Here is a 27339-nt window from a genome sequence, read left to right as displayed (position 1 = left end):
TTAGATTTCAACTGAAAGTGCTAAATTCTAACAGCTTATTGGTCCAATTAAAAGTACTGTGGACAAGCATTATTTCTCCAGCAAGCAATTAGCAAAAAGATCGATGGATCATCAAATGGTTCAATGGTTCATAGGGGAAAATTTGTTATTCTAGAGCTGAAAGCATATTGAACCCTTAAATGTAAATTTTAACCTTCAAAAGATGGTTTATGTGTTTAATACTACTCTGCAGTTCAGGGAATGTTTTGTAATCCCCATGTAAAACGCACAGTAATCTCCAAGCGCCCCCTACTGGCTGCTGTAGCATTAAAAAAACAAGACGACTAAACTACGCAGCAATTACAACAGTGATGGAAAGCAAAGCAAAAACAAAGTTAAAAGCCACAGGACAGTGACTTATAGACTCCCCATGCAAGTGATATACTGAGTAACAGAATTGCATTCAATTTCGGCATGTTATTATCCCCTGACAAGTCCCAAAAAGCCTGAAAAACTGATTTAATAATGTATGAGTAAATTGAGCCAAATGTGTGACTTACCCTTTATTTTCCACATGAAGTAAGAAATCCAAGAAAAAATACTTATAATGTCCTACAAACTTAAACAGGAAAGACTTTAAAATATCTTACTTTTGCAGTTTTTGGAATTTGGAAGGTTACCACTTAACTTCCGTCTCATTTAATACACGATCAGTAAGTCTGCTTTAAATTTAAACGTAGCTTCGGAAGTGAACTCAATTCCCAACATTTCAAAAGTATAAAATTGTCACATTGTGATTTCTAATTGCTATTCACTATTGTTCCTCATTTTAAATGCCATTTAATCATGAACATGGAGCTATGCAGAAGGGGCAGAACGTCTAAAAAAGAATAATTGAAGAAAAGACACCAAGAAATTGATGCATTTCAGCATTTTACTTCAATTTTTAAAACATTTGTAATGAGCTATTAAGAATATCTGCAGAGCATACCGGGTGCTTAATTTAACCTGAGATAATACAAACTCTGCATCGGAGTACTAGAGTTTTTCTCATGGAGGCGAGAGGCTCTTTGATTCAATGGCAGACTCCCCCTATTCTTTTATCAGCCAGATTCATTCAGCAATCCGAAACTCTTCAAACGGACAGATCTTGCAGCAGTACTCAGGCCTATTCAATTTACCAGGTCTGAATCGGGGAAGATGGAAAGGAATTATTACCAAGGATTTGTATTCTAATAAGGATCTGACATTTGCACCATAAAAAACAACAAGAAGTGACGTCACTTTATATAGTTCAAATTTTACCAGCAAGTGTACAAATGCAAAATTTACTTTACCCAGCAATTTCCTCGGGGGAAGTAAAATAAATAGGCATTACTTTCCATGAGGGAAAAAATCCCACTGGTGAAAAAAGTTTCAATGACGCATATAATGGTATAGCCAGGCCAAATCTGTGTTTTCACCCAGAAAAAGGTGCGAGCCGTTTGCAAGGGTACAAGAATACACTGACAACCATAATAGCTGTCATGATAACCACTGCCAACTGATCATATGTGAGTTCCAAAATGTTTACATTAATGACAGTTAAAGCGGGAAATAAAGAAAACAGCAAAGGACAGAGACAGAAATCACAATTTTAATTGGCTAATAAGAAAATAAAAAAACAGGAGTTGCTTTTTTGGTATAGATTGTACAGCAGAAATGTTAGTGGACTGGGTCGAGTGTAGCCCTTTATTAGCAACTACAATAGTAGGTTCCCGCTGTACAATATCAGCAGTAGCTACCTATACTGCTTTTAATAGTTTCTAATAGTATATAGGATCTATATATGTATTGTCTGGTTTCATTATTTAAAAGCTCCCACTTTTGTTTTGCCTTTACCTCCAGACCTAATCTTTCAAGCAAAATACATGTGCACATGTCTGCAAAGAGTGCAAATGTGAGAATTTATTTTAACTTGGGGAAAAGGGGCTAAAAGGGGCCACAAAGCCTCTGCAACCCCTTTCTGTCACTCCTAAATCAGAAACACCTACCACTCACATGGTATGCCAGCCTTAGTCCTTTGACAACCCTACACACACACACACTTGCGCACACATAAAAATGATATTGTAACCAATACATCCAAGGCTGGGGTTATACATACGTATGTTTTTTTTTTTTCTGTGGCTTTTGGAGATATTATAAGATATCCGAGCACTCTGAACTATCCGAGTCTTTCCGGAAGGGAAGGCCGGGAGAGGGCGTGGAAGAAGGGAAGGAGGCGGAGCCAGGCGCTACGTATGGCTTCCTGAGGTGCAGTGGTCTCAATGGACGACCAGCGCTCCGGCTGCATAACTAACAGAGCTATCCTGCCAGTTCCGGCACTGGCTTGACTGGGCATAGTTTAGGAAAGAAAAATTCATGTCCACTCCGTTTTTCTTCAGCTCCGCTACAGCCTGCAACAACACAAGCAAACAACAATGGATAGTGAGAGCTGGGATCTTTCATGTAACACGCATTGGGTCTGGCAGGAGGTTCCTTTACTCTGCTGCTGAAGGCAGGTGAAAGGTCTCCTCTCTGTATGTAGGACTGAGATTAAACTGAGTTTAATATTCTCTGAATCGGGCCCCGATACTGTCAGGCAAAAGAGCTCCTGGTGTTCTGACGCCAGGCTCGGGTGCCCATTTCACCTCACACACATTTCTCTTGTCACCACCAGCACAAACTCCAGCCACAACACCTTTAACACAGGAGTGTACGGCGTTTCCCCAAACAGACAGGCATGAGATCCACTGAGAGATCCGTGGCTTCTTCCAGAGAAAAAGGAAAGAAGCCCTTTCCTCCTGATTCAACATGTAGGATTTATTGCTCTAAATGCAAAGTTGCTCTACTAGGACCACTGTATTGAGCATAACTGTAAGTCAACATACCTCTTTAATAGCTTATTACAAAACAGAAAAGTATAAAAATACAATCCCTCCATTTTATATCATAATGCACAAAACGAACAGCAGGAACATCCACAATTATTCAATCAAGGTATCAATAAGGCCTTGACTTCATTTTAGCTCTCTTTGCAGCTTCATCTTAAAATAATTAATACCTTTAACCAAGAATAGCAGGCTTCATAAAATCATAAGACCAGAAAAAGAAAGATCCGTTTATCGTGCCAACGCATTGCACTTGGAAGACTGCATAATGCTTGCTACTGTCTCTTTCAAATGCATAGCTGAACTTGCAAAATTCACTGGATGTGAGCACTGACTAGTGAGACACCCAGAGGTTTAGACTGCTCAGCAATTAGTACAAAAAGATCTAATAGTGCTTCTAAGTTTTTTAGTGTGTTAAGGGCTTATGAAAATACATGCTATGAAGTTAAGTCTAACCAGCGGTGCAGTGGAAAAACATCAGATGTCAGTGTCTTTTATGCTGACGTTCACACACCCAGTGCACTCAAGCCTCTCTTTCTATTCTGATTCACAACCAGGTTCAATCTGAATATACACATTCAGCTCGTTTTGAATGTGAAACGAAATACAGTTTTTTTGGAAGTCTGAACTCAACCAACTGTAATGTAACACAAACGTATTCAATCTATCAGTTATTTTGACCCATGATTCCGTCCACATTAGTTTCCTAAAATGCCCTCCAATTAAAAGTAACCCAAAATGATTTATGTGTAGTAATACTTACATTTAGCAACACACCAATAGGATGACGTCCACAGATAGTGTTGTGGTATTTCTTCAAGTAGTTACTAAAGGATATAGGGTCTAATTGTTCTATAATGCTCATGCCCTAAAAGGAAAACAAATCAAGTTATTTGCATTTGGAATTATACAAAAAAAATCTAAAATACAGCCGAAGTTACAAACATCGTTGGAGATACTTTTTAAAAGAAAATCCATTACAATCACATATTACTTGCAATTTCAAATCGAATCAAATGGTTCAATTTTTTAAGCCTCTACTTATTTTTACTTTTTAAAAACTTACTAGGGAGAAAAATGCATTCATATGATTTTTAAACATGTCTGAAAGACTTTCTTGTGATATTGTAGTATAGCTTCTTCCCAGAACAGCAGAACTGGTCTTAAAATGCAGCTAAAACGGCTTGCCCCTCAAAGTAGCAATTATCTACACAGCTCTGATGCACTTGGCAGGTTATGGTCTCTGAAAAAGGAGCCATGTCAGATTCCTGTATCCATGGTAACTCCCAGAACACGGCACACCTTACAGACCTGCTCTTAGGGAGGGTGGCTTTGTTACTAAACCCAGAAGACTGCGTGAAATGGGCGTGCTAGTTAATTACATTATCTGGGTGTCCTGTCTGATATTCCTTAAAGCTAAAATTTAAAAAAAAGATCTGGACAGTCAATTCAATGCAAAAAAAAATAGTTCACTAGTAAACATAAGGGAAAAAATCGAAGGTACTCTATTCTTTTGTTGGAAGTTTAAACACTAGGAGTGACTACAAGTCAGTAAATGTATCAAAGGTAATGTTAAACTCTTTACTTCCAGAAACCCACTGGGAATTTGACAGTAAAACCATCTCCTTATTTTTTAGGCTCATTCTTACTACATTGGACTAAACTGATTCGTATTTGCCCTTTTGATTTTGGCAGCTTCCTCATGGGACTGTAAGCTGGCTCAGTACAAAATGTCCAGCCACAGGCACCTGGGTGCACTACAGAAAAGCAGCTTCATACCATTTTATCCAGGTGCTCAATAGATCTGTAGATCTCCCCCTGGGACTCATCGTAATACGTGTAGCGGAAACGTTGTCCTTTGGAAAAGAAAAGTGAAGGAAATGATCAGTGTGCGAGAAAAACAGAAACAGCACATAGTATCTTCAGCTTCAAGCTAACATTTGCAGTCCAGTGCAGAAATTAGTACTCTAAAGATTATCTTAAACTGGGAAATTCTTTACAGTAATACTTTATTTTAGCATCAGATGAATAGGCAATCATTTTTTTAAACATGATAATACTCTTTGTGCTGTATTTTCATTTGCTCATGTTAGTCCCTTGCTGAGGATCCCCCTTCATTTTTCTTCAGAATGTCCCCACAAAACACGATCAACAAAACCCATCCAACAGGTTCTTGGCAATTTAAGATCACAAGGTGGCATTTCCAAGAATGGACTTGTAAAAGAAACCAAAAAACAAAATACTGCTGCACCTTTCCAATGACTCAGTGGACTCACCCCAATGGCAGAAGTCAGAAGAAATCACAAACAGGTTACTTGGATCGGCCAAATATTTACTGAGAAGTTTGCCATATTCCTGCTCCTTAGATTCACTCAAAGCCCCCACCAGCACCGGAACAATTGAAAAGTCATCTTTATGGCTACAAGTGCAAAAAGGGGAAAATGACAGGAAAGCTAATGAACTGCATGTGTGACTGTACTACAAAAACCATACAGTTAGTTCCACCAATTTTGTTACGAATAGGCAAACTGTTTTGACATCAGCTGACTGCTGACTTCATGACATTTTATACCAAACAAGCACAACACTCAGGAAGGATAAAACTAATACAATCCGAAAAATAATCGCCTGAAAATTCTGAGAATCACTAAAAAAAAAAGTGTTGAATTTGGGGTCAACAGAATTGACCTTTTCTGAATACCAAATGAACCGCTAAGCTCTGAAGGATTCTCCTTTCTTAACCCAGAAATATCGCAAAGCTTTACTCAGTGCCTATAAACAAAACAGCAGCTGGTTCAAAATAAAATGACTAGAACTGTGAGTGAAAGAAAACAGATTGAGAAAATAACCTCTAGGCTTCAGCTGTGTTGGCTGGTCCTACTGAATACCTATAAAAGACTGAAGTCTCTGCTTCAGCAAAAGCGAAAATAAGCTCGCATTAATTATGTACAAAGCAGAATGTATTCTAGATTGCTCTAATCACCCCCAAGCAGATATTAAACTTCACTACCGAACAATACCCCCTTATACTTTCCTAACCATGACCTATTCAGAGAAAACGGAATACAACTTGATTTCAAGCAAAACGACCGCTCGGCTAGCATGCCATTATCACAAAGGCATGCAATGAAGCAAATGGAATAACAATCGAAATGATGCAAAAGGCATTTATAGACTTCTCTGAGTTTCGAGCTTTTCAATTGCTTTTTTAATGGAATAAAACTAATCTGAATGTTGATTTGCAGGATAAGGAAAATAAACTTGCAAAAAGAAGCTGTTTTCTCAAACACCCAACACTGCCAGAATGGAGGAAAAAGGAGGAAAAAGTTAATTCTGCAAATACTCAGCCCTGCTTTTTTTATAGTAAAAGCCCTTGGCATTGCAGAGCATTTACAATCACTTCAGCAACTGTACTGACTTTTTAATTATGTAAAGATGATTTCAGTGCACATAACACAAAAGCAAAACGGTACAAACAGACCCAGCAAAAATCAAAGTCCCAGTTGGCACCCTGTGAGCTTCACGGCTCAGACAGGGCAGATCATCCTGCCCCAGGGATACAGCAGGCCAGAGCTGACAGGATTTCCACCCCAGCCACAATTTACAGTGTAATTTTATCAAAATTAAGAACCAGGATTGGGCAAAGGCAGAAGTCTTTGTCATTGCAGTTGGCTACCTTTCCATGGCTTTAGCTGTGTAAGGCAAATGCATTTCGATACTGTGCTCATCTTCGTCTGTCTGCAGACTCATGCGCTCAAACATTCCTGTTTTCCAGAGGTCAGCATACACTGCAGGGGGAAAGACAATGAAACTGTAATCCTGCAGTCCACAGATATGGTTAGACAGACACGGTATTGAAAAGAGACATTGGAAACAACAAACATAACAAATGTTACAATAAGATGTGCTAAAAAGACTTGTAAAAGCTGCTTCTTTGACAAGAAAATAGTCAACCACAGATTTCATTTTCTTTTTTTTTTTTAACTTTTAAATGACAAAACAGGGGTTTGCCAATTGAAGCGTCTGTTTGTTTTGATTTGCTGCAGTGTCACAATTGCATTGAGCATGTTTAGTCTGTGGGCGCCTGCTTTTTTTCCCCCATAATGTGGCTGTCTGAATTTTATATTTAACAATGCAAACAAAAATAAATAAAAAAAAAACACAATGAGCTTCTGAACAGTAACTTCCTTGGGAATTTACCAATCCATTCAGACATACAAAAAACATATTTACCCTTTAAAATTCTGTGGAGCGGCCACAATTTCAAAGTGGCAATTTAATGTTCAGTGTTTAATTTTGATACCAACAGCATTACTGTGCTATAGAGGAGAAAATGCTCTTCTACCTTGGTGCCTTATAGCAACTGCTATGAGCAAAGCTAACCCACCAAGAAGATCTAACCCTCAGCAGGTGTGGCTGCTGTTTTTATTAAAAACAAGCCATGTATAACTTGTGTATATAGTAGAGTATTTTTAGTACAATGTGCTTGAACATATGATGCAGGTTTGTCCAAATCAACGCAAAAGTCTGTCATCTCTATGTAAAGAAATCAGTTGTAAAAGCCCCTGTTGCATGACACGGGCTAACTGAACACCTAAAGTAAGTAGTAGTAATAATAATAATAATAATAATAATAATAATAATAATTGCTTACACTTATATAGCGCTTTTCTGGACACTCCACTCAAAGCGCTTTACAGGTAATGGGGACTCCCCTCCACCACCACCAACGTGCAGCATCCACCTGGATGATGCGACGGCAGCCATAGTGCGCCAGAACGCTCACCACACACCAGCGATCAGTGGGGAGGAGAGCAGAGTAATGTAGCCAATTCATAGAGGGGGATTATTAGGAGGCCATGATTGGTAAGGGCCAATGGGAAATTTGGCCAGGACGCTGGGGTTACACCCCTACTCTTTTCGAGAAACACCCTGGGATTTTTAATGACCACAGAGAGTCAGGACCTCGGTTTAGTGTAAACCTCCTCCTACCAGAGTTCAGTGACTTACCTTTTTGGTCGATTCTCAGGTCATACAGTGGCGTTCTGTAGATCTCAGCAGGCGAGAGCGCACAGCGAGACAGGGGAACATGGTGCGAAGGTCCCAAGATGAAAACTCTTCGACTGCAGAGCAAGTCCAGAGGTTTAGTTTGACTTATTTCGTACTCGTGCAGGCTTCTGCAAACTCAAAGTGAACTACTTTGAAACAAAAAAGTCTAATGCTGCAATTAAGACCAGTAACTGGTCTATTAACAAAGGCTAGTCTATATAAGTTTCATCCAATGCTTTACAAATGCTTATGCATTCAGTAAGGTTCTTGCAAAGAACCAAGAAAACTTAACTGGTTGTACCCACATACTGAATCAGAACATAGCATGACAATTTCTTACAAGCAGGCAGGCAAGCCTCAGTCCCGATATCCAGGTTTGTGAAACCCTTAACGGGAGCCTGCTGGAAAGTGTTAATTGTTTAGGGATTGTCCACTAGGGATATGTGTCCCCAACAAGTCCTTCACCACTGAAATGGAAAAGTTAATAATTTAGAACTCCTGATCTCCACACAGGGCAGACGGTTCACTTCTCTTACATCTGCTAGTATGAAATCAGTTGTATTAGAATTCTGCACATCTTTCTGTTCCAGACAGGGGCAGGACTTTATGTGTTAAGGCTCAGCTGAATCAGCAAAAAGCAGGCACTAATAATACAGTAAGTGAGCAAATCTAATATCTTTCTTTAATTGCCTCAACTTGGAGAAAGTACTGCTGTCCCAAAATTCTGCGGCCAGTGTTCACACTTACTGGAACACCTGTGACTAGTTAATTTTTCTAATGGGTTCATTAACGCTGTCCCTTTTAATTCATCATTTAAAATGGGCCAAACCACCTGCGCTCCTTTGCATCCCCTCTTATGTTCTTAATATGAACAGTTAGGTCTGTCAGCTGCTCCGTTACTCATTCTCCATACATATTACTTGGGAACAAGAGCGCATCACTCATATGAATATCTAAGTGGTTTCAAGAAAAGGGAGAGTTTTTTGCGTGTGTTTTTGTTATTTAGTTAAAAGCTGTGTCAATTAAGGAATGAGCGTCTGTCATTACCTTCTATCAATTTTAGTCTTGATTTAGCCTTGAAGAAACCTTGTCACTGCTGAAAAACTACAGATGCTAACATTCTATAAACAATTATTGATCAAATGATTAAAAAAATACCCATTAAACCGTCTTTAATACAACTTAATCTAAATGAATGTGACTTTTTCCCTATAGAAAAGCAACAACACAGCCATCACTCCCCAGTCTGGGTGCGATTTAAGAGTGGCCAGGACTTAAAATGCTGGATGTGGACTGTCCAAACTAGATTGCATCCATAAGGCAGCTAGTGCCATTTCATTCTACCATGTGATCAGGCCCCTTTCTGGAAGACTAGCTATTTGTTTTTCGGTGGGAGGGAAAAAGGACTCTTAAATGATCATTTTGCACAATCAAAGGGGGGGAGGCAAAACAAGCATTGGGCATATTTCTTCTATCAAGGATTCTGAAACTGGGAAGGCACTGAACAGACTGGGCCTCCTACACACCACCTAATATTACGCAGACCCAGCATTTTGGGATTAAAAGTTCAACTTGGAACAAAAAGAAAATAAAAGAATGACACGTCTGCTACACACGTCACAGTAAGACAGTACTTCTGAAGGACAAGGCAGCACTTTTGTCCACGCACCCTTGCAAAATCACTTTGATCCACCATAACAAGTACTTATTTTATTGCAATGGGGAGGAAACACTTAGCCAATACCAGTCTTTGCGAAAGATCAATACAATTAAAGCTACAAACAAAACCAAAGTGCAATCCTTTCGGTACTCACGTAACGGTGGGGTCCACCTGTTTGTAAGCATGCGCAGCACAAGCTCCGCAGTACGTATACCCTGCGTGCCTGGAAACAGAAAACTGCACTTTCAGAATAAACAAAAAAGTTACTGATACAGCCAATACAAACAGCATGTTTGCAGCGGCTGCTTGAAACACTCATAGAAAATTTCATGAGAAACCATTCTTTTCACTCCCACTTGGAAACTACCATAAAGAGAAAAAACCCGACCTCAGAAATACAATATACTGTAGAGCCCATATTTTTAAAACATACAGGTACTGGAAAAGACTTACACATTTAAACAAAAGTCTCAGATAGATGTCTTTCACACTGTTTACACAATGCATATATGCCCAGACGGAATATGAGAAGTATATTTTTGCCATACATTTTCTTACTTCAAATAAGGAAATGTCTATAACACCTACATGGAGTGCTAGAAATATTAAACATTTAAGCACTTAAAACGTGCAACTGTACATATATATGTTTTAAGTTAAACTATAAGAAAAATAGGCATTATACTCTTAGTACTTACGGTGCAATTATGGCTCTGGCTGGTCTTTTTGTGGACTGTGCCTGAGATAGCCAGCCTTCTAGCTGTGCATTCAGCTGGGGTCCTGGAGTGACAGATACAGAGAGACCACTAAGCACACAAAACGCACAAATTCCAAAGTAAATCAGTCAAGAGACTACCTACATTTGCATCACCCATAAATTCACTGCCATTTCAGAGGCCAAAAAAAATGCTAATTTTACAATACACTTTTACCTTCACATCAAGCCCCTGATAACACTATTTTTCATCAATGGAAAGAGCCAGATTCCCTGAAAAACAGGGTGATTTAGTACAGTCTGACTTTAAACAACTTCACTCAAGAAGTCCAAACATTTCTCAACAACACAGTGTTAACCTTTCAATTTTAAGACAGCTTTGACATTTCCTATAAAACGTAAAACTATGAAAATACTACAACTTATGAACATTGTTCAATTTTATGCTAACAGTAAAATCAGACGAGATGCTCGTCTCTTTCTTTACCTCCAGGGACTCATGTTTCAGCATAGCAACAGCAAAGGAAGGTCCCTTCAGCTCAGGGTAAACCATGTAAATAAACACCTGCTTGCCTGACACTACAAGACTGCCAGGTGTTTCGATGGATGTGAAGATTAAGGGTTCCAAAAACAAAATAAAGGTTAAGAGTGACAGGAAGCCATGCGGTCCAGCTTGCCTGTTAAGTTGCTAGTAGCTTTCTGTCCTTTTACTTTCTTAAAAGATCCCACAGAGTCAGCACCAATTTCATGAATTGGTTCCAGACTCCTCTAATCTCCTAATATTTCCTGTTTCAGCCTAGGTATGACATTCCTTTCCAGATAGGAATGGGTTTTGTTCTCCTTGTTACTGCCATTAGAACAGCAATATATTTCTTACATCAAAGTGACCAAAACTAAACATACTACTCCAAGTGAGGTTCAGAAAATGTGAAACAGGAGGTTCTAATGATAAAGACATAATTACAGTAGGAACCACTTTTATGCAAAGCAACTTGCAAAGAAAAATGCAATCACTTAAGAAGTGATACAAACTAAAGATGGTTCTTACATGTACTCAGCTGACTTGGATACTACTTGAAAATTGAATTTAGAATGACATCTGGGGCTTTAATTTCATTAACACAGACAAGGAGACTTCCAGACTCCCATTATCCTTTGTTAAAAAGAGCTTCCTACTATTTGTCAATAAACTGTAGTACACAATAGACATTTGGTTCTGAATGTCATCCAAAACACAATGTACAAGACAGGAAGGCTAAGCAAATTGCTCAGGTTAAGATGCATTAACACTGAACCAGGTGCTTCAGCCAGGAAGCTGCTGGTAACAAGACTTCATCAACTCAGATTAAGATATGAAATATGCTCTTGCAATAAGCACTACAGAACCTAGTTAGATCATTCAGTACCTTATAGTGAACTAGAAAAAAATTAAAAAGTCCATTCATAATTTTATATGGAGTCAGCATAGTAAAAAGAGGTCAGAGGTTATATATTTAAGCTGTCACATGAACTACAGAATTATGAACACAATGAAGCCAATTTAGTACTCCAGTATATGGCTTGAATAAGTAAAATGCCTATAATCTTGAAAAAATAAAGCCATTTATCAATATACTAGCATAAGATAAGAAGTGCCAGCATTTTAACCTAGCACTGTAAAACAAATCTGTAGGAAAAAAGGCCCTCTCAAAATTCCTAACACGCTCTTCTAAGGACAGCATAAACCAAGGTTTCCAACTTCCATTGAGCACAATCAACAGTAACCAGCATTGTGAAGATGATACTGAAATCCTTCGAGCGCGGTCTCAGTCCTGTCAGTGTTCTAACTTAAGATCAGAAAGAAACCTGCAGATAGTGCAGCAGTAGCTGAAAAAGTGCAGAGAGTTATAATATATAATATAGTAGTAATTATCTGCAGTAGTCTGTAAGTAAATCCTGAGGGTCATGAGCATTGTAGCCAACTGATGCACCAAATCCACAATGAAGAAAAATCTGACCAGGAGGCAACATGTAAACACTACAAAATAAATGTTTCTCCTGTTAAATAATCTTAAAAAAGACCAGATTAAGTGGGTCCTAGAATACAATTTTACAATTACAACAATGTAATATCAATCAGAGAAGACGGACAGGAAATCTTGCCTTTTAAGGCTCGAAGCGCATTCAGATGACCTTTCTGTGAAAAAGTTGACATTATCTCCTCAACTCACACTTAGGAATGCCAGCAAAAATTCCCCAGCCTATTAAAAGAAATCTGAAGGTAATTTAAAAAAGAATCATTATGGATGCGGTGAATACATGGTAGTTTTGCAAAAATCATTCCAACTCTTTCATTACCCTACCCTCTCATTACCTATGAGCCTCCGAGGTATCACGATCCTTTGCAAGGCAAAGTAAGTCATACTTACTGTACATGCTCTGCCTGACTTATGCTGTGCTTTATGCTTTACTTATGATAAACGACTTTTGAGACATTTGTGTTGACTTCGTTTACATCTTGCAATGTGTGGACGCAGTAAACAAAAATACATGGTCAGCACATTACAAAGCAAAACTGCAGCACTGCAATCAGTCCAAGGAAGAGCAACCCAGAGCATTCTGGAGCTTATCAGAGTGTTCTACACCAACAGGCTAAAAGACCTGAACCTTTTTAGTCTTCAACTGACTTGACACATGTATTCAAAATCCTCAGAGACACAGGAAAAGTATTTGCAAAATGAACAGTGAAACATGAACCAGAGGGTTCAAGTGGAAACGACTATACATGGAAGTACTCCTTTACCCTAAGGGTTGTGGGAGTGTGGAACAAGCTAACCAGCCATGCAGTCGAAGCTCATATCCTGGCGTCTTTCAAGAAATGCCTGGATGAGACCAGAGGCCTCCTCTAATTAGTCATCTTTCTGACCTTCTTCATTTGTGCGAAATGATGATACGCCAGAGGTAAGATGCACCACAACAGCTAAGCCTATAAAGTTTCCACTCATGTGGGCATTTAAAATCATCTCCAAGGATACATCTGTCACACGTGAAAGCTGTAAACATTTCACACTCCAAATGTACACAGAACTTGGGAATCAAGGTACTGATAACCTCTCTTTGGAAAATTTAGATTTCCCCAAAAATGTTGTCAAAAGCCTGGTCATGGCATTTTCTCTCTCTCATCTTCTCTCTCACTTTTTTTCCCTTTAGTCCAGCTACCTTGCATGGTGCTGCAAATGTAAAATATATTTACAGTGAATGGCTACACCTTTGCAGAGCTAAAACCCAAAATAAGTTATCACCCAATCCCCCTCAAGCAAAAGCAAGTCTTAATAGACTTTAACAGCACATTCATAACAGCAGTTATTTCCAAAACTGCCAGATTTTGTTTTTGTGTTGTACCCTGGGGGTATTTTAAAGCTTTTCCTGACAAATTTGCATATTTAGCAGACAGTATAGCAGGCTTTTTTTGTTTCAGACTATGTTTTGTCACTTTGGACTCTTTAGTTGTGAAAATATTTGGGCCAGAAACTGATTCTCGTTTGTCTGGTTCACAAGTACCCCACCTGCTATGTCTGTGAACAACAGCCTCTAGCAGAGAGTATGTTACAGTATGTTCCCATAACCACTTCTCTTACCTGAAGCACTGGGGCACCCCTAGACACTAGCTCATACCATTAGGCATCTCTGCCCCTTTCTGAAAACAAAACAAAACACGTTCCAGCTAAAGTCAGAAGGAACTGCCTGACATCATTACGTTTAAGGATTTCAGATGATTTTTTCAGAAAGCTAAAAAGAACACAAACCCTCCTCCCCCACACACACACCACTCTTTTAAACCGGCTCCCTTGTAATCCAAACTACATGAAACAATGAGCGTTACTTCGATGGCTCAGATGGTAGAAACTATCTTTACCGAGGCCTGCGATCCAGAAAGTTCCTCTAAATATAATTTCCTACATACTGGAGGGGTGTACCCCTTTGGGTGTAACAGGAACCCAGCAAACAGCTGTCCAACCCAGCTCTTTGTCTAGTGAAATACCTGTTAGGGGTTTAAGCAAACGGTAAGAAAGGAACTGAGAAAAGAAAACCTGTTTTTTTGAGAACATACATACTTTAAATCGTCTAACTTGCTAAATCCTATTAATATTTGATTCAAACGTGAGAAGTTCGCATATTCAGTAAATCCAAGGGCTTAAAACTTGAGCCTTGCAGTGTTCCAGCCAGCGTCGCTTCGGTTCCGTAATTTTGACAACATCACATCGATTTTTGTTCTTAAAACAAAGCAACGTTATGGCAACGGGCAACACGGAAGAAAACTGCTGAATCGGCTTATTCACAGTTCACCGTATAGTGATGTGACAGAAGAGACTGTCAAACATTTCGCCGAACGCAACATCGAAACCTCATCACGACATCCTGTCGAAATTTTTTTTTTTAAAGGCTCCCAGATGTGTGTCCCCTAGAGCGATGCGAGCCGGCTGAAGTTTTGTTTTTGGGGGATCACCTTTCGTCAGGATTTGCCAACCGCTGAAAATGAAAAGAGAAGAGAGCCGGGGCAGGAAAATAAAGGCGGCGGGGGGGGGCACTGCAATTGATCTACTTTTACACAAAATGTCACGGCACGTAAATCGAGCCGGCCGGACCCAGACAAAAGGATTAACTAACTAGTACATGCAGGCGCTCCGCCGATTTCATTCAGACAGGAAAAGGGACAGGCCCACGGAGCAGAGAGAGAGAGAAACAACCCAGGTTTGACAACAAAAATCAGTCGGGGTTTTCTTTAACGACACAGCCGCACGCACTGATGTGACGTGCAAGAGCCGGGTTTTTTTATACACATATATTTAGTTTCCGGTCATTTTTTAATTCAAGGTCCGTCCACACGTGCTGACTTTTTGACACCAAAACAGTGTCAACTCTCAAATCGCGGCCTGTCCTGTGTCCCGTCCCCCCCCCCAACACCTCCTCCCCCCCTTTTCCCCGGAGTCCCCAGCAACAGTCGGGAGCCGTCTCTCCCTCGGCGGATCGGCTGTCCCCACCCCGCCGACCTCGGGCCGATCGCTGCCCGGTCTGCGCCCCGCTGTCCCCGACTCTACCTGAGGCGGTGTACCAGCTGCCGGCGTGACTTGCTTCTCTGCACACCACTCGGTTCGACATCTTAGTGCCCGAGCCGCCTATCTTGGTCAGGTAAAACCTTATCGGGGGGTGGGGGGGTGAATTAAAACTAAAAAAAAAAAATTAATAAACGGGGGAGGAAAAAAATAAATAGTAACGAACAACACAAATAAAACTAGGGGGAGGTATAAAATGATATATGTAGGATCTTCCAAGCTTTACTTAAAACCTCCGTCAACCGGGAAAATAAACTTGGACCATGAGCTAAAAGAAAAAGAAAGAAACTTTAAAGTCAAACGAAAAGATTGGTATCTCAGTAGGCAGGGGAAGAACAAAAGCCTAAAGCCAGTTTGTCAATTTGCTGCTGGAAACGCAACTGTTCGCCGGTCCTGGTTTGGCATAACTCGGCTACCGTGCCACGGCACACCAAAGGGGCTCCCATTGGCCGGGAAGTGCAACGGTGCATTCCGATTGGTCACAGGCCCTAGGCAGGTAGGAGGCGTAGCCAAGGGTGGCTGAGGGAACGGCGTACGGCCAACCGGATTGGATGGCTGCGTCAGCTGTGGGGGTTTTGGTTGGCGGAACGGCTGGGAGTGGGCGTGTCCGGGTCTGCACGGCAGGGATAGTGAACAGCCCGCTTGGCGATTGGTTCGTTCTGTCACTATGGTCAAAGGGAAGATCGCAGGGAGAAAGGTTAAGAAAGTGACGTCAGCGCATACAAATCCCCACACTTCAGTTTTTTTTTAGAGAATGGAAAGACGGAATAATAATGAAGTACTCGTCACGATCAAGTCGTTTCCGTATCAAGAGAATGGAATATTAAACCGAAGCAGGAAAAAAAAACCCATTAAAAAAGAACCCTCTTGGATTTAAATAATTATTTTGCACTCCAGCAAGGGAGTATCTATATATTCAATATTTTTTTAAAAAGTGTTTAACAAGAAGTAAATATAGAGGGATGCAGAAGCTTTGCATACAAATCCTATGTAAGGTTCTATATGGAGAAAATAATTGGGGGCCACTCTGTTCTCGAGAATAGGCCATCCTGACCTCAATCAGTGCTTTCCTCCCATCTGACTGGCAAAGGACAAACAGCTTGCTACACTAACCCTACTTTGTCAAAACTTCTGTATATGTAAGCCTAAATGTCTAAAACAACATATTTACTTTTTTTTGTCTCTAGAACAGGGATGTCTATCCCTGGTCATGGAGAGCCCCAGTCCAGCAGGGTTTACAGATAGCCTTCATATAACCAATTACAGCCTGGAACAGATTAAATACGAACAATTAAACAGGATGTGTGCTCAATTATGCAATGTATCAATCATTTGGAACAGAAATCACTTGTTCCTTTGGAGCCTATGCAGGCTGACGTGGCGACCGACTTGAATTAAAAGATAACCTAGTTCTATTTCACATGAATCTAGTAGTCCAGTCGCCTATATCAGCATCCAGATGGAAGGAGCTCAGACTAACTGTGCAAGGAGTGGTCATGACAGTCAGTGATTATTTTTAAATTCTATTGCAGGTACAGAAGCCATGTATCAGCCTAGATACATGTTATTTTCTGTAAACACCACTGAAACGAGACTGCTCGAACACTCACCCTCACTCTGAACAACCATTTTGTGGAAACAGGTATATGCATAAAATTTGAATTTGGGATGATACAGGTGTGATCTTAACAGATAAGAGTAAAATCAACAAATTAGAAGCTGGGTGTAGCACAGCAGAGTGCAAACCTACTGAGAAAATTTTACTTTTCAGAAGGCACCCAATGTAGAAAGTCTCTGGTATCAAATGACCGGCGCCCATCTGTGGTTTTCTGAGACTGCTGAGTCACTACTCAAGTTCAAGCTGACCTGAGAGGGTCTCACTCTCAGTTTGTTTCATGTTCTAATAATCTCTGTGTCACCTACACAATGCAACAACAATATAGACATTAAATTACTATTTATTATTATATAGTACTGTCCAGGGACAAAAGCCCCAAAACTCCTACATTCTGACGGCGTACATTGAATATCATTTCGAAAAAGAAAACTTTTCTATGGGGGTTTTCATCTTCACTGTGTTAGTTAGGGAAACTGTACCGTGAGAAACTCAAGTTAATGAGTTTGTAATTGCAGGTCTTTAGGTGACATATTTCATTATGCAGTCTAATAACGGTTCTGCTGCTGATTAACTCCAAATGGCGTAGTCCGAGGAAATGAGCTTGATCTGCCTTAAGACCATTATAATTCTCCCCGAGTCCTTTAAATAGGATATTTAGGCTTCACTTGGCAAAAATCTTTCTTCAAAATCCCATGTCGCTCCTATTTGCTTCAGTGCAACGTCTTGTGCGTGTACCCATACCGTTTAGTTGTTAAACAGAATCTATCCGAGAGCGATTTGTGTGAATTTGCTTTCTGATGCCCATTACACATAACATTTGCGTTTCGTACAGTCTAACGACTTCATATTTTCTAACACGGTAAATAAAAAAGCAGCGATCTAATCGTGTGTGGTAGTCTATATTTTAGCACTGGCTGAGTAAGTACAACATTTAAATTGTTCCTAAAACAGGGAGGACACTAGTTCTAAACTCTATGAACTGTACTCTATATATACTTTTGTTCTGGGTGGAAACCTTAAAACGACGCTTGTTGTCCAAATCCCTCGGGCACAGAGATCAGATGACATGCCTGTAGTCACATGATCGGCCTCTCCGCTCAGCTGCTGATGTTTATTTCCTCGTTCTACGAAGTAAGTCGAGCTACTGACCCCGAGTACAGCACAAATAGTGAAGTTGTCTTTTCCTTTATTGATGCCGAATCTGCGAAAAAGAGAGGTAGTTCAATGCTTTTGTGAATACCCTCAATTTTGTGCGACGTTTAGTGGACATCCTGTGGTAATGTAACTGGCGTAATCTAATGGTCATTTAGATTGTTTGTGTGTTGTGAAGTAGGAAGCTTGTTGCTTTTAAAATGGGCAAAGAAAGGTGTTTGTGGGTTAAACATAAAAACAATCTTCTTGACAGCTTAAAAATGTTTTCCAGCTAGCGGTTATGTATTACTTGTTTTAATACGCTGATTAAAAGTTTCCTATGAATGAACGGGAATGATATCCTTATGTTAAGCTTCACGCTTATTTTTTCCTTTTCAAACCTTTTATCAGTGCCGAGTTTTATACATGTACTTTTAACATGGCAAACAAATCGAGAGTAGACCGACGTAAGTTTCGCATTTTCGTGTTACGAAAAAAAAATCACGACTTGTTGCTTGTTAGTTAGAAATGGCTGTCAGAAAATAACTGAAAGGTATCATGAAATTTCCCGAGCATTGTCCTGATAAGAGACGCCCACTCTTTTTCTAATTGGACGGCTGGAAACCAACTCTTACTTTATTGGTTAAAGTCAGCTTTAATATTGGCATGTGATTGGCTATCTTGTGACAAGCACCCTCCCCTTTTCCTTAAAAGGACATAGTGGAGTCCGACTTCTGTGGGTGACAAGTAGGTTATATGTACAACGATCAAAAGAGAAATTAGAAGAAACATTGAAAACTGTAAAACAAAATTGGATTGCTACATTATTGATTTAAGTATATTGTTTTGCTGTTCTCTCTCTATTAGACGATATTTCCAGCAGGAAAAAACAAGGAAAATGTATGCATTATTTACTAAACATAGCAGAAAGTTTCTTATGTTGAAAATGCTCCTTATTTACTCTATTTCTGTCAAACAAAAATAACTAAAAACAGTAGATTAGTGTTTCACAAGAGTGTTATATTAACTTGAATAACATCAACATCATGCCTTACAGAGAAACATCAGAAAGTGTAGGTATGAGAGACAGTGCCTTTATTTCTGTAAAGAAGCCCCCTTGCTTGAATTTCACAAACCAATCCAGCCCCAGGGTCCCAGTGTCCCTCAGGTCCTGGCTGGACACAGCTACTACACTGTCTGCTCCCGATGGCTTCAGGCAGCTCTAGTCAACAGTAACAGGCAGGCAGGCTTTGAGGTCAAGAATATAACATACTGTAGCTCACAAATGAGATGAAGCCTTTTGACTTATCTAGCCTGTTTGGGAGTCAGTAGTTAGATGATCCAAAGATCTCAGCTGTTTCCTGAAAATGTTCCTGGTTTTAACAACTTGGCTGGGAAACGTGTTTCGTATTCCCACAGCCCTTTGAGTAAAAAAAGTAGCTTCTGTCTTGGGCTCAGCCACAGGGTCGCAGGAGGTCATCCTCATTTTGGACCACCTTTCTGCCAAGGACCTCAGCACCTCTCCCCCTCTTTCGCTTTTGAGCTCTAAAAGCTTCCCCTTCATTCTCACCTGGACTCAGTACATGATTTCAAGTAAGAGATGTGGACCTTCTTGTAGTGGTGGCAAAATGTCCAGACCTGCTGCTCAGGTGTAAAGATCCACCCTTGTGAAGACAGATTGTGACACCCACACGGTGCAGAGTTCAGCATCCTCAGGACGGTGCTGGAAGCCTTTAAGGACCCACTGCTAATGAGCTAAGTGGCCCACTGAGCCCCATTTCTCTGCCACACATCATGCTGATGATTCCTGTGGTGCTGTCTGGTAGGTTAGCATTAGTAATGGTAGCTGCCAGTCTCAGCCATTGAGGTGAGTAAAGTGAGCTGACATAGTGAACAGAGCGATGGAGTGTACTGGTGCGCTGGTCACTGTGCAGATATAGCTGATCCTCCAGACCCTCCAGTCATGACAGACCGCCTGAGAGACCAGGAAGCTAATGTTTCAAGCCTGGTCACCGTGGAGATTCTCTTTATCCCAGAGCAGGCAGTCATCACCAGCATCAGCACGTCTGCCACTGTAGGGTCTAAGGCACCTCTTACTCCATCTAGAACAGGTCACAGGTCACACAGCATGGCCAGCACCCGGGTCTCAGTGTCCCACAGGTCTGGCCTGAGTTTGCAACTGCTGGCGTACCTTTGCAGTGACAGTGGCAAGACATGAATAATAACCAGAGGAAAACATGATTTCCTACCACACTATGATCCTTAATCCAAATAGTTTTCACAATTTGTTTTATTATGTTGTATCATATGAGAGGTAATGCAAGATGAGAGTGTTATAGTTTCAGTAAAAACATAAAACAAAATAGTATGCGTAGTTTCCTAAGAAAAAAGCTGATGTTCTATTTTTCTTTTAGATTGGGTGTGTTTTCAGTCCGTTTGTTGGCCTCAAGATTCAGTGTCTCTGGGACATTCTGTTAAAAACAAAAGTTTTTCCATAGCCTTGTACTTCACCCGTCGCACAAATAATTGAATTAAATTGCCCCTTGTCGTCTGACTTGCTCTTTTTGTCTGTCAAGGTTGGGATTTTAGTCTCCTGAAGATTCCCTTAATGAATACCTCAGACAGCGAAGAAGAGTTTTGCAATGAGAGGACAGCCTTGGTGCCAGCTGAGAGCCCAACAGTCCCGTCGTATGCTAGTGACGTAGGCCTGCCCATTTCCTCAGATACAGAAGCCATACGGGTAGGTACTGTTCAGCCACTCGAGTGTCTGTTCCAAGATTTCAAACTGGAGACGTGTGTCCTTCTGTGCCGATTCAGTCCCTGCAGGTTTGACTCTGTCCAGCTGATCTGCTGTGAACTGTTCCCTTTACCCCCCTGCAGCGCCGCCCGGCTGCCGGCTCAGGTGAGAGACAGGATGGGAGACACGTGAATCGGGACTCTGCTTTGGAGAGTGAGGACGAGGAGCTCACTCTCAAATATGGGGCCAAGCACGTCATCATGCTGTTTGTCCCCGTCACCCTCTGTATGGTCGTTGTCGTAGCGACAATCAAATCGGTCAGCTTCTATACTGAGAAGAATGGTCAGCTGTAAGTAATCCCCTTCTCTCTGTTCAGTTAAGGGACCCCTGGAGTTAACCTGAAAATCTGGGATGTGGTATGGAGTGACACTGGTTAAATATCGGCACTGTATGTCTTGACTGGTGGCTCAGTAATACAGTGAGTTCAGTATAAGGATCAATGTTTATTAGAATGTGATTGATTTGCTTTGCCTTAGTACTGTGCCCAGTGATACCTGAGAGGTTCTTTGCTTTGTTTTGTTTTCATGGGATCTGGTGTTATATGCCTTCTTTGAAATTGAGTTTTTCTAATTGGACTTGCCAAATTAATCAAAGGCTTTGAGATTTCAGATCCATGTGCTAGCAAGCGAATTTAATTCACCCGCAATTTATATGCTTGCTGTAAAGAGAAGTTGAAATTATTTTACTTAAATATAATTTTTCGGTTTCTAGCATATTAAGAGTAGTTGGACAATGTTAACAAAATAAATGCAGAGTAATTATTCTATTGTTTAGGTAAGAAATGGACCTCTTTAAATTAAATAAAACATTAAATAAAAAATGTTTTTTTGTTTTTGTTGTTTGCAGGATTTATACGCCCTTTACAGAAGACACTTCTTCGGTGGGGCAGAGGCTGCTGAATTCAGTCTTAAATACTTTAATTATGATCAGTGTCATTGTCATAATGACTATCTTTCTTGTTATCCTTTACAAGTACCGCTGTTACAAGGTAAGAGTCGATCCAATCTGAATATTCTTCCATTGCTTATAATGTAATTATAAATACATTTATAATTATAGTTATTCAGAAATGAGGAACTGGATTTACATGACAAACAGAAAAGATACTCTTCTTCAGCCTGTTTTCTCATATTAAATTAAAATAATTTTAAGAGTATTTTTTCCAAATTCTCATGAAGTGCATGTAATGTGTGTGTTTTGAGTCCGGGATCCAATCCCATCTGCACAAAGGCACCCCTGGTTTTACGTTACACCTAAAACCTCACATATCTTAGAAACACAGCACACTTTGAATAATAGCACTGGCATTTTATCACATTTCATTCTTCAGGACTCTGTTTTCGGATAGCACAGACCGCAGGGCCTCTGTAAAACTCTGGAGTGACGGCTGAGAACTAATCTTTACTGTTGACTCCGGCCCATTCAGTCAGCACCACCGTGCAGAAGGGAGTGTTGTTCAGACCTAGGTGGCATGTCTTAAACTTGCAAAGGGTAATACACATGTAAACGTACCATTTATGCATTTGTAATTCCATGGTCAACCTGTCACCTCTGTGATTGCTATTTTTATTGCAGTTCATCCATGGCTGGCTCATTCTTTCTTCCCTAATGTTACTTTTCTGGTTCAGCTTTATGTACCTGGGGTAAGTTCTTCCTCAGATGTGTAGTCAGTGTGTTAAGGTGTCTAGCATATACATAGTATTGTAGTATACAGTATGTACATAGTATATATGGTATATACTGTAGTGGCATGTTCAAGCAGTATTTTGAAATTGACTTTTTTTTTTAAAGCCCTGAGTATGCAGCAAGTGATCTTTAAAACAAGGTGAAACAAAGACATCAAGAATGGGACACACATCCATTTTACAAAAACCTGTCAATTTTAAATCCAGAGTTGTGAAAGCGAGTGCCAAAATAAATAGTGGTTATAGGGCCAGGACTCATAACTTGAAATATGGATAAATAAGTACCCATACTCAAAATCTGACAGTGGTGCAAGAGAGACCTCAGAGCCTGGTTGGGCTTTAGGACCATTGATGTCTACATGATACAAACCATAGTGAGTGGAATCTTTCTTTTTTCTTGCCTTTGCAGGGAGGTGTTTAAGACCTACAATGTGGCGATGGACTATCTTACCTTGGTTCTTGTCATCTGGAATTTTGGGGCAGTGGGGATGGTTTGTATCCATTGGAAGGGGCCACTGCACCTCCAGCAGGCATACCTCATCATGATCAGTGCCCTGATGGCATTGGTCTTTATCAAGTACCTGCCTGAGTGGTCAGCCTGGGTCATACTGGGAGCCATCTCTGTTTATGGTAGGACATGACCTGTGCCCTTTTACACACTGTGTTGTTGAAATCTCCCTCCAGTTAAGTTGCTTCCTCAGAGCTCAGGTCCAGATATCGTTGAATGTGAGTCGAATGTGAGCTGCTAGACAGCTGTGACTAGGACTCCCCACATGGGCGGGCACAGTTGTCGGGAATGCAGCTGAGATTAGGTCACGGGACAAGCTGGCCAGGGTCTTCTTGACTTCTGGGAAGAGCGGTGACTTCTGTGACCTGTCCCCTGCCAGCAGACCTGCAGGAACATCAGTGAGACATGGGGTACTCCTCCACTCAGATGCTAGGTTTCCCGTAAGGCACCTCAGCCTGCAACCTGTTGAAGATGAATGGCTCTGGCAGGCGGGCCGGTCAGAGAAGTGGTTCAACAGATCCTCATCCTGCCCTTGCAGTACAGGAGTCACAGCTCCAAGCCAATATAAAGAGCTGAATTTCTCTCTTCATGTCTTAGGAAAGTGAACACCAGAAATGTTTACTCTTATGTTGACATCTATGTCTTATTATAGACTTGAGGTCTGTCTGATAAACTACTGTTCAAAACTCTTTCTAGATCTACTAATCTTGTTTCCTTCCAGATCTGATAGCAGTGCTGTGTCCAAAGGGTCCCTTGAGAATGCTGGTGGAAACAGCCCAGGAACGGAATGAGCCCATTTTCCCAGCGCTGATATACTCTTGTAAGTGCAGGCGAAGAGCATGTGTAGAGAGTACGAAATCTAAATACACCTTGATTTTAGGGACCAACAGTCCTAGTCTGGTACCTATGCATGTAAATTGATGTCAGTGATAATGCAGAATTAATGCAGTAAGTGATGGGGTTTAGTAGTAGAAAAAAATTGATATAATTCTGTAATGTCATAATTTTGATTAATTTCACTATCCTCATGGAGCATGTGAGTCTCCAGAGTAAGCAAGCTTCCAGAGACACATTTTTACTAAATGTGGACAGCAACAAAGGCAGAAAGAGATCCCTTTGCATCAGCTAATAATTCAGGAATGCATGTTTACATACCAGGCCTGTGTTATTGTATCTTCTTCCCTCTAGCTGCCATGATGTGGATGGTTGGAATGGCAAAGCCTTCCACAGCAACGCAGTCTGGGAATCAGGATTCAGGTCTGTGTGTATCTTTCGTTTCCATGCATGTGTTATGGATACCTTAGGTGTGATTCAAGAGGACTGAAAGTGCTCGAGTTCCAGTTACTATGATCTTACTGCAAGTGAATTTGGCCTTGAACAGATTAAATCAGGTTAGATATTTGATTCACAGGGTCAGCCTTGAATGGTAGTTTTAGAGACTCTGCCCTTAAATGTCTTGGTGATGGATACCATCATCAAAACGGGGATATTTTGTGGACATTTATAGATGATCCCAGAGCTTTTGAGGAGCATAATCTTTTATTTTACATTTTCAGACAAATTCTCTGATGAAATGGTACCAAGTATTTTGACCCCATGTGAAAACCCAGTGGCAGTGAAAGTTTTTATAAACTTTCCGAAGTTTTGTAAAACTACTAGGTGACTAAAAAACATTAGATGTTAAACTTTTCAGGTTATAAATAATGGTAGATTTGAAGACAAAAAAAGCAAATATTATTTCACTAGATGAAATATTATGACTGATATATTCAATACTCCCTTTCACACAGTAATGTGTTTCTAATTCATATGCGTTTAAAACAAATCATAAAGTGGGCTGACATTTTCTTTGATAAATCATCTTTGTTAGTTCAAAGGTATGAATAAATATGGAGGCTCCTGTGTTACTCATTTTCTTAGTCTACAACATTTTAAAAAGAGATATTTCTGTTACTGCTGTTAGATGAAGAAACAAACCAGAATGACCACCACAACACTAATGAAAATTGTGAAGTACCCCCACCTCAGGTGATCAGGGACCAGGGCAGATCTCCCCCTGCAGAGGACGAACATGAAGAGGAAAGTGAGTGAAAATCACTGGTGTCTTTTACGTCTGGCCATTCAGCAGCCCTGCCAGCGTGCTCTTTTCTCACTTCTCATTTTGTGGGCTGGGACAGCCAGGTTAGAAAACTGGTCACCAGAGTCATACCACATACAATAACAGGTCCATAACAGATTTTGCGAGAACTTCTCCAGCTATTAAAATGCCGTTGCTACTGCTGTGAAGGCAAGTGTTGACGTGGAAATGTTTGCTACCAAGCTATTGTGTGACTGAAACCATTTGCTTCCCCTTAATGCCAGATTATTGCCGAATCTGCACATGACAGCAGAAGAGAAAGAGCTAAGTATTGTGGAGGGTTTTTTTTTTGCAGCACATCTATATTTATTGACGAGTTCCTCTTCCATTACAGGGGGTGTGAAACTGGGTTTGGGGGATTTCATATTCTACAGTGTACTGGTGGGGAAAGCTGCAGCTACGGCTAGTGGGGACTGGAACACCACACTGGCCTGCTTTGTGGCCATTCTAATAGTAAGTCTTATTTCCACATTCACCTTCATTTCCCATGAACTAATGGCAAAACTCTGAATTCCTTTTTCTTAACTTATTGTTCTTTTATGCATTATGCTAATGCATTGCTTAAAAAAAATCAAATAAAAGCACTTGTTTTCGTAAAAAAAATAGCCCTTTAACCCACTGTGAGAGAGGAAGGGAACAGTGAATCCACTGTCTTATTAAGGAGTAATGTGGTAGAACATTTTTCAGCCTGCACTCTTGCCTTTTCTTGAGCCAGTTTAAGGGAAGTGGCGCAAATATGTGATATATGGATTTTAAAGCCTTTAAGGCTGACCTTCTTCTTTTTCAAGCTTCAGCCTGGTCTTTAAGATCAGGTCAATTTAATCTGCAGCAGGTCCGCAGAACCAAACTACTATGGGTGACTGTGCCTTATGCATCTCTGCTCCTCACTTGTGGAACAGCCTCACTGATCATCTCAGACCAGCAGTTCACAACTGAGATCTTTCAACTGCAAACTTTATAATATCTTCAAACACTTGTTCTTCCAGCACGCCTACCAAATTCCAGGACTATACTGTAAATTAATTCCCCACTCTTCTGTCTTAACAAAGTTCCTAGACTTCTCTTTTTCAGTTCTTCTTTTATAGAATGCAGAGTGAGATTGTAATGACTCCAATGAAATGTGCTTTAGAATTTAAATGGTATGTGAGCTGCCGAGAGGTACACAGATTCTCACTGATGTCTCAATCTTGTCTCTCACAGGGCCTGTGCCTCACACTTCTCTTGCTGGCTATCTTTAAGAAGGCTCTGCCAGCTCTGCCTATCTCCATCACCTTTGGACTTATCTTCTATTTCTCTACTGACAACCTTGTCCGACCTTTCATGGATAAGCTGGCTGCTCATCAGTTCTATATTTAGCTCTGTGTACAAGATATTTACAGATGGGGATGCCCACTCGATTAAACTGGTGTTGTTTAGTTTCTACAATGTGCCACTAGAGGTTTAATGCAGATATGTAAAAAAAACAATGAAGTACTATTTTATGTTTATTTTTAGTAATGTATATTACTGGTGTAATGACAGCTTGAAGAGACTGACACCCAAATTAATGAAACCAATACTCATTGGTGCAGTTGTTTTATAAATTTTAAATCATAACTTGTTTTTTTTAATTGTGATGATTTAAGGAATGTTGATTAACGTTGAATTCAGAATATTCTTTAGAAATGAGTTTAAATGTATGGCTGGACTGGTTTGTATTTGTGCAATACTTCTATTTAAAGATTTTAAACGAAGTAATTCAAAGGACCATATTTCTATTTTAAATGGAGACAAAACAAAAATATTAATTTAACACTGGAACAAAAGCACTAAAAATCATGGTGCTAAACATGTTTAATATTCATTTATAGCAAAAGTTGTGGTTATATGCATTTGTTAAATGGTGTGAATGTATCTAAAATTGTCTTTATATTGAAAAATGTATATTTTATAGAATGTAACAAAAGTGAAATTTTATTTTGTATCCGTTTGAAATGATTAGAAAATTGTCCAAAATGTGACTTTATCATTGTGTACCATTTTCAATGTGTTCTATAATAAACTGTTTATACCTTA

At 40.1% G+C, this 27339-nt stretch overlaps 2 protein-coding genes across 5 annotated transcripts; one reads left to right on the top strand and one right to left on the bottom strand.

Annotated features, from left to right (window-relative positions):
- Positions 1 to 1595: 1595 nt before the first annotated feature.
- Positions 1596 to 15477, bottom strand: memo1 (mediator of cell motility 1). Its single transcript, XM_006638574.3, has 9 exons — positions 15394 to 15477; positions 10299 to 10380; positions 9755 to 9823; positions 7902 to 8014; positions 6568 to 6679; positions 5168 to 5310; positions 4671 to 4747; positions 3655 to 3759; positions 1596 to 2417 (listed from the first exon to the last, which is right to left on the bottom strand). Exons 1-9 carry the CDS (start codon positions 15452 to 15454, stop codon positions 2286 to 2288), a joined length of 894 nt encoding a protein of 297 aa, XP_006638637.1. The 5' UTR covers positions 15455 to 15477; the 3' UTR covers positions 1596 to 2285.
- On the top strand, positions 15399 to 27339 carry psen2 (presenilin 2). 4 transcript variants are annotated; one of them, XM_015362896.2, is made up of 12 exons: positions 15399 to 15484; positions 16941 to 17050; positions 20734 to 20897; positions 21038 to 21243; positions 21801 to 21942; positions 22530 to 22597; positions 23049 to 23269; positions 23869 to 23967; positions 24336 to 24404; positions 25111 to 25230; positions 25619 to 25737; positions 26485 to 27339. In XM_015362896.2, exons 3-12 carry the CDS (start codon positions 20766 to 20768, stop codon positions 26638 to 26640), a joined length of 1332 nt encoding a protein of 443 aa, XP_015218382.2. In that variant the 5' UTR covers positions 15399 to 15484; positions 16941 to 17050; positions 20734 to 20765; the 3' UTR covers positions 26641 to 27339. The 4 variants fall into 4 exon arrangements, with proteins under 4 accessions (XP_015218382.2, XP_015218383.2, XP_015218381.2 ...); XM_015362897.2 differs by lacking the exon at positions 16941 to 17050 and having other exon boundaries at positions 15411 to 15484; XM_015362895.2 differs by lacking the exons at positions 15399 to 15484; positions 16941 to 17050 and adding an exon at positions 18056 to 18157.

The sequence above is a fragment of the Lepisosteus oculatus genome, chromosome 17 (genome assembly GCF_040954835.1).
Source record: "Lepisosteus oculatus isolate fLepOcu1 chromosome 17, fLepOcu1.hap2, whole genome shotgun sequence".
Classification (NCBI taxonomy): domain Eukaryota; kingdom Metazoa; phylum Chordata; class Actinopteri; order Semionotiformes; family Lepisosteidae; genus Lepisosteus; species Lepisosteus oculatus.
This window is presented reverse-complemented; position numbering and strand designations above follow the sequence as displayed.

What these genes read in the sequence shown, in the direction of transcription:
- memo1 (XM_006638574.3), bottom strand. Translation starts at nt 15,454, where the DNA reads ATGTCGAACCGAGTGGTGTGCAGAGAAGCAAGTCACGCCGGCAGCTGG. An exon ending in CCTGAGAATCGACCAAAAAG is followed by an intron (nt 6,680 to 7,901) that starts GTAAGTCACTGA and finishes TTCCCCCTGCAG; the next exon opens with TGTATGCTGACCTCTGGAAA. An exon ending in CTATTGGTGTGTTGCTAAAT is followed by an intron (nt 2,418 to 3,654) that starts GTAAGTATTACT and finishes GTGTTGTTGCAG; the next exon opens with GCTGTAGCGGAGCTGAAGAA.
- psen2 (XM_015362894.2), top strand. Translation starts at nt 18,107, where the DNA reads ATGATCGGCCTCTCCGCTCAGCTGCTGATGTTTATTTCCTCGTTCTAC. An exon ending in CAGATACAGAAGCCATACGG is followed by an intron (nt 20,898 to 21,037) that starts GTAGGTACTGTT and finishes ACCCCCCTGCAG; the next exon opens with CGCCGCCCGGCTGCCGGCTC. An exon ending in CCCAGCGCTGATATACTCTT is followed by an intron (nt 23,968 to 24,335) that starts GTAAGTGCAGGC and finishes TCTTCCCTCTAG; the next exon opens with CTGCCATGATGTGGATGGTT.